The sequence below is a fragment of the Hippoglossus hippoglossus genome, chromosome 1 (genome assembly GCF_009819705.1).
Source record: "Hippoglossus hippoglossus isolate fHipHip1 chromosome 1, fHipHip1.pri, whole genome shotgun sequence".
Taxonomy (NCBI): Eukaryota; Metazoa; Chordata; class Actinopteri; order Pleuronectiformes; family Pleuronectidae; genus Hippoglossus; species Hippoglossus hippoglossus.
In genome coordinates, this window is record NC_047151.1 from 29534064 (window position 1) to 29546208 (window position 12145).

Here is a 12145-nt window from a genome sequence, read left to right on the forward strand (position 1 = left end):
ATTTTAACCCACTAAAAGATCGGTACACAGCTGGACGGATCTTAGTTCGTCCGCTTGGGTACCGAGTGGTATAGTCCCCGCAAAACTGTCTCTGGCGGTGTTTTGAGATCTCCTCTGATCACTCTTTGCATGTTTCCTTTTCTCTCTCTCTCTCTTTTCTCCTAAACCCGCCTGCACACACGTTCCGACCTGCATCCACATAATTCACGTGTTATACCCGTTCGGGGACTTAGAGAGGGCGATCGCAAATCGACGCCATTCGGCGCTTTGAACCACGAGATAGACCAAAGCATCCCTTTGTTCTCCATTTCCTGTTGGTCAAACCACGAGTTTATACCGCCATCTTGAATTCGAACCTACGTCAAATCACGTGGTTAGACCGCCATCTTGAATTCAGTAACACGACACCACGCGGTTTGACCGCCATCTTGAATTCAGTAACACGACACCACGCGGTTTGACCACCATCTTGAATTCAGTAATACGACGTCATCCCCCGTGACTTCGTACGCCATCTTGACTCCCCCTCCTCTCTCTCTCACACACACTCACACACACACACACACACACACACACACACACACACACACACACACACACAGAGAGAGACCAGAGTGGATGCTGAGCAAAGCTTTAATAAGAAAAAACAGAACATCACGAAAATCAGTGATGCATTTTACATAGATTTGATTATTGTTGGGACATGGTTTTTGTGAGACCAAAGTTCGGCCTATATGTCAAAAGCCTGAAGCCGCATGTCCCTTTGTTCCGGAGAAAACCAGACCCTCCGGAACTCCGTCTCCCAGGGGCCATCAACGTCACACAGAGGTGTGAAAACCCCCCAGGGACACAAGTTTCAACTCATATTGGTCACTCTGGGCCCCATGACCTGTGAGGTCACCGGGCCAATATAAGGCCTGTTCCCCCTATCTTCTATCTCTTTCTGCAATCCTTCAAGAGGAGAAGGCTGTCCAGCTCTTTCCCTGCATCGCCGAGGGGAGAAGCCTAGCTTCTCCAGCTCACATCTTCTCTTTCCCTGCAACTTCATGGAGGAGAGTTGCAGCTTCCAGCTCATCTCACCAAGGAAACCTCCTCGCAATCCAAGCTCTACCAACCTCCTAGCAGCGACGCGATGTCCTGCAGGAGAACTTCAACCAGCAACTGAGCTGCACAGCTCAACAGAACCACGAAGGCAGGAGCCACACAACCAGCCAGACGACGTCACAGAACTGCGAACTTCACAGCAACTTCTTTTTCCCCTTTCCACGGACGGGTAACACAACTGTGTATAATTATACTAGGCTAAGCAAGACTGTTTATTCGATTCTGTGTGATGTTTATAAGTTTGATTTGTGGTGTTGTGATATTTTGGGTACAAGTTATTGAGAAAGTAATGTTAGTTTGTTATGCTCTTCACAGTCTTTCTTTGCATTTCACTCTACACTCTTTCTCTAACTTGGCACAAACACACAGACACACGCATAACTCTTCACCTAATTATCTCTGACCCCCGCTACAGGTCGTAAACATTCCAATAAGGGTTGAAGGGTTATCTTCAAAGTGGCCAGCCGCCATTTTGGAAGCACGCTGACTCACACAGACACACACACATGTATACCCACATCCCTATCTTTGTTTAGTAAGTACACCGTTAATAATTTGTGTTTTTTTTATACTTTATTATGTTAATAATGTTTTTCTTTCACAACTGTTTTTTCATTAATGTTGCATAAGTGCATTTTGCCAACCTCTACACTGTCAAGAACTCCATATCCTTCAACTTAGCTAACTATCTATATGGTAATTTTGATTATAGTTATTAATTTAATTGTTAATCAGAGTTCCAAATTTGTAGTTAGTACCTTTATGAGACTTAATCAATAAATTGGCTATCTTTTCCCTTCCTTTGAAGGGTGGTGCCCCGAGGTAACGTTAATCAATTAAAGTTATGATTTCATATTAATATTTTCAATATTAAGATTCAATATTTTATTTTGATAACCAAATTTATTGAATGCCGAAAGGCACACCATTTTATGGTATCATGTTTAATGCATTATTGCAAAACATTATATAGATTACATAAGTAGGTTGTCGTGGATTTTGGTTCAGATGATCGACTGTAAATAAAGATTAACGACGCAGCTTCACTTCCTGCCTCTGTCCACAAATGAAGCCCAAATATCGTGGACGTCTCGTTTTTATATCAAATAACTAATTCAAACCAAACTGATCAGGAAAACTTGAACCAACATCAGTGAGATAAGAACGACCTGAAATGACTGAAATCTTTAAGAGACATTTATTTAATGTTTATTCAGTTTTTTTTATCTGCTAACATGGAGGAGGAGGAGGAGTTTGTGACCTATACAGCAGCCAGCCTCCAGGGGGCGATCAAGGCGCGTTGGTTTCACTTTTGGTGGCTGTCATGTCGTCCATCTTTATATATTTATCTTTTAATATTATCGAAGTTTATCTATTAACAGACAATCAAAGAACCGTAATACAATTCTAAAGTAATACATTTAATTCCTTTTTTTTAGCTCAAAGCCTCGTTGGTTAGCTGCACAGCTAACGCGCTAATCGTAGCATTATCATGTGATCATGTGAGAAAAGCTAATTGCGTTAAACTCAGACTCAGTCCTGTCGTTCAGAAAAGGTTCATTTGTTTGCTTCTCAAAAATCTGTGACAAAAATCCACTCCTGGTCCAAACCCCGTCTTCTGCTCCTCCCCCCTCGCCTGCTCCCTTTTCCTTTCCCTCCTTTCCCTCTTCTCCCTTTTCCTTTCTCTCCTTTCCCTCTTCTCCCTTTTCCTTTCTCTCCTTTCCCTCTTCTCCCTTTTCCTTTCCTCCCTTTCCCTCTTCTCCCTTTTCCTTTACCTCCTTTGCCCTTGCTCACTTTTCCTTTGCCTCTGCTCACTTTTCCATTTCCATCTCCAGAATCAAAGCCGATTTGTGGGGACGATACGTCCTCTGCTGTCCTTAAATCACTTCCGTTGCCATCATCAGAACCCGTTGGTGACAGAGAGACACTTTCACCTGTGGTGGATGACGCAGCTTCACCAGTCGCAACATCACTTCCATTCCCATCAACTGAGGGGGCGTCCTCAGCTCCCTTGTTGCTCTCAGAGATATCTTGAGAAGAGCTGTCACCTGTGTTTGAGCTGATGTCCCTTCTTACTCTGTCCTGTCGTCGAGTAGCGATGCGCCAATCAGATTCACCCTGAGCACCCCCCTGTGAGGAGGAGCCACCTCTACCTGGCTGAGGACAAATGTTTGTGGAAGCAGAGGGCGGATCGTACACACATTCCTGTGCCACATGACCGTTACTACTTGAGCAGCTGACACACTGCATCTGTTGTTTTTCATCTTTTCTGTCACAGCGGAAGATGTTTTCTAGACCAATTGGACCTCGTCCACCCTCATGCGTCTGAGACCCGTACCTTGCGAGTCGCTTAAGGGCATCAATGCGCTCTTTGTGTGTGTTCCCCGGACCATTTCTGGGCTTGAATATTTTAGAAAACACAACTGCGTAACTTTTCCAACGCCGAATGCGATTTATCTTCTCAAGGATGTTTTCTTTGTGATCATAACTTGTACATTTTTCAACACATGGGGAGGCAAAAACATAGAAAAGCAACCAATCGCCGTTATTGACGACCAATTGGTCCAATTTGTCCACAACGCGTGACTCTGCATGATCAGCACCATTTTTCCGCTTCAGAACCTTGGCTGCAACCATCCTGCTGCCAACGTACACTTCACCCATGTTGATCTTGTTCTTCACGTTTCTAGCAGGGTCACTATTGAGGACTTCCTGGATGATTTGGTCAGCGTCCTGGTTCTGGTTCTTGTATTGGTTCTGGTTCTGGTCCTGGTTCTGGTTCAGCGGGATACTCACGGCCAAACTGAACATATCTTTTACACCGTACCTGCAAAAAGGGTCAAATGAGGTCAACAGGTTAAACATGTATGTTACCATGTACACAACACAGTGACCTGTAGGTCGTGTCCCAGCAATGACCATCGACTGTAAATAAAGATGGACGACATGTCAGCCCCATGCTAAAGCTCTTTATCGCCCCCTGGTGACTGCCTGTACTATAGGTCATAAACATCATTGTCCATGTAAACATCGTCAGGTCAGGATTCAGAAGTTGACTCACGCCCTCAAAACAAATTCAAATCAGTATAAAACACACACACGCAGACACAAACACGCACACACACACGCGCACACGCAGACACACACACGCACACACACACTCACTCACACAAACAAAAACCCCAACAGAACAAAACCTTTTTTTTGCCCTTTGAAATCAATGTGCTATAGCTTGAACGACTTTTTCTTCTTTTTGTCAAACGAGGGCTCGGCTGCGAAGTCGGACGTTAGCGGAGCGAGACGAGAAGGGGAGGAGCCACTGAAGCTGGAAAAACCCACCGACTGAACATCAGCTGAAGGCAACGAACAGCAGCACACAAACAGCAGAAGAAGAAGAAGAAACCGAAAAACAGGAAAAGGTTGTTTCTCCCTCGGAGATGAATTCAGATTTTTTTTAAAAGAGAGAAAGAAGAAGTTTTCGTTCAAGATCTCATGGCGGCTGTGAGTTAGTGATGTCATGAAGAGGGGGGGTCCTTTACGGACAGTTTGGTAACTATGGCGATAGTGGCTTCCACCGTCCTGTACAGCATGTCCAGCATGTCAGGTGGGGGGCCGGCGCTTGGAAACACCTGGGGGGTGTGGCCACTGCAGCCCTCTGACCCCTCCCCCACCAACCCAAGGGCAGATGGGAAGGTGGCGTCCTCTGAGAGGGGCGGAGCCAAGCTGCTGCTGGTCTTGGCGGCCATCTCTTTCTCCTCCTTCACTTCCTCTGAGGATCCAGACATCCTCGCCTCACCCCGCCCCTCCTCCCGCGGCCCCTCCCCCATCGCCACGCATCGCGGCGGCTCAGGTTCTTCTCCCTGAACAAACGCCTCCTGCAGCAGGGAGGAGGAGGAGGAGAATGAGGAGGAGGATGACGATGAAGAAGCCTCCATCTTCTCCTCCTTGGGGGAGGAGTCCAGGTTTCCAGGGGCAGGGTCAGGGGAGGGCGGGTCCTGCTCAGTACCCGGGTCGATCAGCGAGGAGGAGTCTCGGGTCTCCGTGTCCGAGGTGCTGGTGAGGTAACAGGCTTGTTTATAGAGACTAGTTCACCTGATATTTAGATTTTTATTATATTTCAATATATTTGTTTGACAGGGAAGCTGTGCGCAAACAGGAATATAATATTCATGTATTTAAAAAAGGGCACTTTCTCTGGAGGAAGGAAAAGGGCAGTGGCTCAAGCCCCCTTTGGTGTCTATGTGTGCACATGCCAGCCTCCATCAATTCAATCTGCCTCAATTCAATCGAGCTGCAGCAGAGTTCAATCACTCATAGAAACCAGTCCTCTAAATAATCCTGACTGTTTTCATCAGTCTCACAATTATAAAGAAAGTGATACAAACAGGCTCCTGGCTCCGCCCCTTTATCAGGATTCATGCCCAAATTTGATGAGTTTGTGGAAAAATCTGTTTTTAGTTTTCTGGTGTAATTCTGCTGAAAAACAAACAAACAAATAGATAAGGAGTGAAAACAAAAGACCAAAAACCTTTATTTAAGAAAGAATCATAAAATCACGATACATAATAATTCATTATCCATGTAATAACCACATTAATATCATGTATAAGACACGAGATGAGTCACGTGGTGTTACCACAGCCTCAAAGGCTCATCACCAAGACGTCCAACATAGTTCAGAGGGTAACAGCAAAAAGAAAATCTATTTATTGCAGAAAAGACAACAACTTCAACAACAGGCCGGCAAAATGGACAAAAGAAGGAAACCCCAACACACCAACCCACAAAGGGTCGTAGGACCTGAGAATCTTCCTTCAACCTAAACCAACATCAGAACTAAAGCTCACAGAAATAAAGCTGCGGAAACTGGACGACTGGACCCATCAGAAAAGAAAAAGAAAAGAAACAACACAACAATACTCTTGCTCTAAAGGTCATGCTGCACAAACTGCTGCTGCTGCAACCGGGGATGGAAAGATAGATACTTCCTGTTCCCTCTCACATACTTTCAACCAATCACAGTGCACCTGAGGAGATAAGAAAACAGGAAACCATGAGTAGAAAGGAAATGTGTGGGTGGTTTCCTCTTTATTCAAAAGCATGGTCTTTTAGTTTGAGAGCTGGACTTGCACGTTCAGATTTCGTGGTGTTTTTACTCAAAACCCTGCGCTTGCACTCACACAGCTCCTGCTGGTGCTTAGATTTGCTCTGCTTGTGCTCAAACTCTGCGCTTGCACTCAGATATTTTGTTGCTTGGACAGATTTCCTGTATTTAATAACTACACACTATGGTTTCTGTAAAACTCTCTTGTACGGATGTACTCTGAAGTCGTCCATCTTGGTTGTGTTTGTCCCAGTGGCTCTGACCTGAGGCTTCACACCAGGTCTTCCTGCTCCTCTGTGTCTTCTGTCTGTGCTGCAGCAGCGACGTTGTCATACTCAGGACAGTTGTGTGACTGATGGGGGAGAGATGAGAAAATATTAAACCTCACTGGACTTTATTCATGAAACCTGCATATAATCACAGTTCATTCAAAATAGTTTGAACGTCCATTTGTTTGTTTGTTCATCAGCAGGATTACACAAAAACTGATAAACTGATTTCCACAAAACTTGGTGGAAGGATGGGACATGGGCCAAGAAAGAAGTGTCAACGTGACGTCACCCATTGGTTTGTGAGCTGCCATTTTGAATCCTCCATTTTTGACATGTTGTCCAGCGCCATCTTGTTTTTTTGAAACCAGAAGTAACCATATTTGGAGGAGAGGGGGTGGAGCCTGACTCAGGGCCCAAGGACACTGCCCGCCCACCTAAACCTGCGACCTGCACCCAGTACTAGCTGTCAATCACACGGTATCCATGCCCCAATGCCTGCGGTGCTTTATGGTCTGTTTGACTCTAAGTGGATCATTCACTTCACTTTCTAGACCCAGAGTCTACGTCCATTTTAATATACGGTCGATGGAAAGAACCTTTTACATTTTGGGGCAGATTCAGACAAAGTAGCTGATCCAAGAAATGTTTTATCTCTTTCTCTGACATTGTGAGATGAAAACAGTGATATGGAGTCATTCTTTTGGCCTCACTGTCTCTCACCTCTATCATCTCCACATCTTCATTCGCTTCTGATTTCAAGCTCAGAGTTTTCTTCATCCTGGATCGAAAACCACAACAAACACAACATTTGACAAAATGAACTTCATAACACTGAAACTAGTGTTTGAAGACATTTGAAGAAGACAGTAAAAGAGCAGAGGGTGAACTGATGGATTTGTATTGTTTTACCTCGTCCACAGAGTCCAGACCAGCACTGGAACCAGCACGACCAGCAGAGTGTACCTGAGGATATTCATGATTATCACTGACTTCCCTAGACAACAGACAGGAGACATTAGCAGTGTGGTTAGACTGATGACTCAGTTTGCCAGGTGATGCTGTTGGTCAGTCAGTATTGTTCATGTGCAATATGATGGGCTTGATATGAGTATTGATGGTTTAAGGTTCTGGAGCAATGAAAAGGAGGGGGGGGGTGTAGGCTGTAAAAGTCAGAGAGCTAAAATCACCTGCTCCAACAGTCAGATGTAAGGTGGCCTTACTACGTCCTTGTGTGTTCTGGACCTCACACTGATAATTTCCACCATGTTCAGCTGTGATATTAGTGATGGTGAAAGCTTTATGGATGTTTTAACAGACGCTGGGTGGATTCCTCTTTGTGCTGCTGATGGTCTGACTGTGAATATTTATGGTGCAGAAGTCAAACGACCCATATCTGCACATTTAAAATGTAAAGGACAAAGAATGGGACAGATTCAATATCTCTTCACTTAATAACCTGTGTTTCACTCACATGTCACAGTAATAACGATGTTTGCTGAACTCCTTCCCAGCTCATTCTCAGCTGTGCAGTAATACTCTCCAGAGTCTGAAGACCGGATGGAGCTGAGGACAAATTGTGTCTCTTCACTGAGAGGTTGAACTCTTTTATCTCCACTTCTCTTGTACCAGGTGTATTTAGCTGCTGGGTTAGCATCACTGCTGCAGGTCAGAGTCACTGAGCTGCCCTCCATGATCTCACCAGAGGGACTCACTGACACAGAGGGAACCTTTGGAGCATCTGAAGGATAGTCTATATTAACACACATGATGAGAATACAATCAAAACACTGTCTGTATTATTTGTTAAAATTTAAATTATTTCCACATTATTGTAGCTTCATGAGGAGGAGTAAACTCACACACTGTAGGAGAAGGGAAACGCTCATGTCCTTCTATAGCACAGTGATAGCTGTCTTCAGCATTAAAGTGTTGGAGGTGAAAGTATTTTTTTTGTCCAACAGGTTCATTGTTATTGTACCAAACGTAGGAAAGATGATCAGGGAGCTGACACCTGCTGTGACAGGTCAGCTCTGTCCAGGTAGAATATGGATTGGCTGTTGATCTCCTCACATGTACCTGGAGCTGAGGGTCTGTGAACAAACATGTGATTTTATTTCAACATACACACTAACATTTCAAACTGACTCTAATGTAAATGTTACCTGTGACATTCAGAGTGATTCCAGCTGAACCAGTAAAACTCCCAGTAGGTTGGTTTGTTGTGAACCTGAACTTGTACACAGCTGAGTCGCTCTCTCTCAGGTTAGAGATTCTCAGAGTGCACTTGTTGTTTTCACAGAGATACTCCACACGACCTGAATACTCCGGATCAGTCTTTAGATCAACGTGAATCCCATTACTCTCTTTAATGAACCAGAAATTTTTCTGAACTGTAGTAACATGGTGATCCAACATGGATGGGTATGTGTAGGTACAGGTAATGTCCATTGTTGATCCTCTGATGGCACAGATCTCAGTAGAAGTGTAACTCACACCCCACCCATTCTGACTCCTTACCACTGTAACACAGAGCACATCAGAGAATCAGAAGATAAACTTATACATTTATAAAACTAACTCCATGTATTTTCTCTGGTGAATCAACAGTCGGCAGGTTTTCATTTTAAGATGATGACGATGCCAAGATGAGGAAACTTTCAGTTCACAAAAAACCCAGGGAAGTGCCCTTTAGACTTCAGAGTGAGGGAGAAACACACTGTTGGAGGTGAGGAACATGAGGGACCTTGTAGAAGTTGCTCTTATAATGGAGCAAACTGGCCAATATGGAGGGAATGATCTGTGTCTTTTATGCAGAGTCGACCAAAGATGGACGACACGTCTCCACTTCCTCCCACTCTCCAGAAATGAAGCCAAAATATCCTGGATACCAACGCTGCCATCTTTCACATTTGGAACCACAGTCTGCACAGTAGTGATCTGGAGATGGAGCCACAGTATCAAGGTCCCACCCATACATGAGCTCGACCAATCCTGAGTCAGCCTCAGCTGTCAATCATGAAGTTTAATCTAATTTTCATTTGATCAAATAACTAATTAAAACCAAACTTATGAGAAACATGAACAATAGAGTGTGATAAGAACGACCTAAAATGACAGAAACCATCTTTGAGAAAAATGTATTTGACCTTTTAGATTGGTCCATGTCCTTCCCACTAACATGGAGGAGACAGGATGTATGTTCTATACTGCAGCCAGCCACCAGGGGGCGATCACAATGCTTTGGCTTCACTTCTGGGGAGCAGTCATGTCTTCCATCTTTATTTACACAAGCAGAATACTAGTACTAGTACTACACTAGTTTGTCAGTACTGACAGTAGTATCCCAAGAGTTCAATGTGCCCATGCAGAAAAAAGTATTTAAAGACACATGAAGTTATGGTACAATGCATCATCTCAAATACTCCAGCAGATGGTGCTGTTAGTGAAATACTGTAGATTAAACTCACACATTGACGGAGAGCGGAAATCCTCGTGTCCTTTAACAGCACAGGAAACTCTGTCATCAGAATCAAAAGTATCTGAATAAGATGCTCCTTCAATCATCTTCTGTTGATTCTTGTACCAGACGTAGTTCAGATGATCAGGAAGACGACAACTGCTCTGACACCTGAGCTCTACCAGGTTAGAAGAGTCACCCTTCACTGATGTGCTCACCTGCACATGCAAATCTGTGTGTGAGAATAAGGAATTCATTTTAGTCCAAACTGACAACACACACATGCATATAAAAGTGCACAGACACACTCAAGTGAACCAAACAAGATGTAGGAAATAAATGAATGAATGTTCAGATGTAAATGTTACCTGTGACAGACAGAGTGACTCCAGCTGAACCAGTTAAACTCCCAGTAGGTTGGTTTGTTGTGAACCTGAACTTGTACACAGCTGAGTCGCTCTCTGTCAGGTTAGAGATTCTCAGAGTGCACGTGTTGTTTCCACAGAGATACTCCACACGACCTGAATACTCCGGATCAGTCCTTAGATCAGCGTAAATCCCATTACTCACTTGAATGAACCAGAAAGTTTCCTGAACTGTAGTATCATGGTTATTAGATGTGGATGGGTATGTGTAGGTACAGGTAATGTCCACTGTTGATCCTCTGAAGGCACAGATCTCAGTAGAAGTGTAACTCACATCCCAGCCATTCTCACACTGTACCACTGTAACACAGAGAATCAGATTCATAACGACACCAGAGAACACTTAGTTTACTTTTTACTTTCTGTAGAAAAGAAACACATTTCCATGAGCAGCATTCCATAGCATTTCAACTGATGACTCCACACACTGATGACAATTCCTGCATCGAGAGGAGAGGAACTCAGTTATGATCATAATAATAACTAGAAAATTCCTCCTGCCAAGAAATTTCGAATGGGTGCCTAGAACTGCCGGCTCCAGAGAGAAACTTTTTTAAAGCTGCATGTTACATGATCAACTTGGGAAGAGAGAGAGAGAAAATGTCCCAGTTTAAGAGAGAGAGAGAGAGAGAGAGAGAGAGAGAGAGAGAGAGAGAGAGAGAGAGAGAGAGAGAGACTGGCTGGTATAAAAGAGAAAGAGAGAGACAGAGAGAGAGAGAGAGAGAGAGAGAGAGAGAGAGAGAGAGAGAGAGAGACACCCAGAGAGAGAGAGAGAGACCCAGAGAGAGAGGTTTAAGAGAGAGAGAGAGAGAGAGAGAGAGAGAGAGAGAGAGAGAGAGAGAGAGAGAGAGAGAGACTGGCTGGTATAAAAGAGAGAGAGAGACTTGATCATGAGGTGGCTATCGCTATCGCTGCATACACACTAATAGATCTGTTCAGGTTTGGGCTCTGATGAAGATCCCACTGTCCCCCTTTCTCCCTTTGGCCCCCCTCCTTATGTATCTCACTAACGATCGCACCTGTGTCAGAGATAGAGTGAGGCTTCGGACCTCGGGAGAACGTCGCGAACAAAATGCTCTAATTCAAAATGTACAACTCCTATCTGTAAAAATGAAAACACAGTGAGAATCACAAGACTTTGACGAACAAGCAGATATCTATCTTATTGGTTAGAGTCAAAAAATGAGGCCGTGCGAGCAAGTTAGAAACGTACTTCTCATTCCAAAAATGTCATCTGAAAGTTAACATTGGATTCAATGGGGAGGAGATATTTCTACACTGTAGCGCTCTCCTCAAACAAATGCTTGTTACTCAAAATCTATAAGTCCTATCTGTAAAATGAAAACATTTTGAGAATCCCAAGACTTTAAAGAACAACCAGATATCTGTTTTATTGTTGAGAGTTAAGAAATGCGATTTATTTTTCCGTTTTGCTCTTTCCAGAAATTTCTGTCAAAATTAACACGAGACCCAATGGGAGTCTGTGCCGGAAATAATTCCTTGATTTTTCGTGACGGACGGAAGTAGAAGTCCGAGAGAGTTGAGAGTGACATGTCTGCGAAGGAAACTACTTCTACTTCGTTTTGATCCAAAAATCATGTCTGACAACCTCCATTTGTGGATAATAATAATAATAATAATAATAATAATAATAATAATAATAATAATAATAATAATAATAATAATAACATGTTTCAGCCTCTGTAATACTTTGAGCTCTAGACGATAGAAACTTCTAAACAAAGGTACAAAATAATACTGATGATAATTCCTTCATATATTT

General features: G+C 43.6%; 1 protein-coding gene and 1 long non-coding RNA gene across 2 annotated transcripts in view; both read right to left on the bottom strand.

Annotated features, from left to right (window-relative positions):
* The window catches only part of LOC117764096 (B-cell receptor CD22-like), a 30499-nt gene extending 19842 nt beyond the window's left edge, over positions 1–10657 (bottom strand). The window contains exons 1-4 of the mRNA XM_034589585.1: positions 10306–10657; positions 9948–10169; positions 8643–8999; positions 8340–8570 (exon numbers count right to left, since the gene is read on the bottom strand). Of these exons, the coding sequence (XP_034445476.1) occupies positions 8340–8570; positions 8643–8999; positions 9948–10044 (685 nt within the window). The 5' untranslated portion in view covers positions 10045–10169; positions 10306–10657. The remainder of the gene's footprint in view (positions 1–8339; positions 8571–8642; positions 9000–9947; positions 10170–10305) is intronic.
* On the bottom strand, positions 5619–7954 carry LOC117764795. The gene is made up of 4 exons (XR_004614444.1): positions 7668–7954; positions 7390–7474; positions 7201–7258; positions 5619–6560 (listed from the first exon to the last, which is right to left on the bottom strand). It is a non-coding gene; the product is annotated as an uncharacterized LOC117764795 (long non-coding RNA).
* Positions 10658–12145: the final 1488 nt, after the last annotated feature.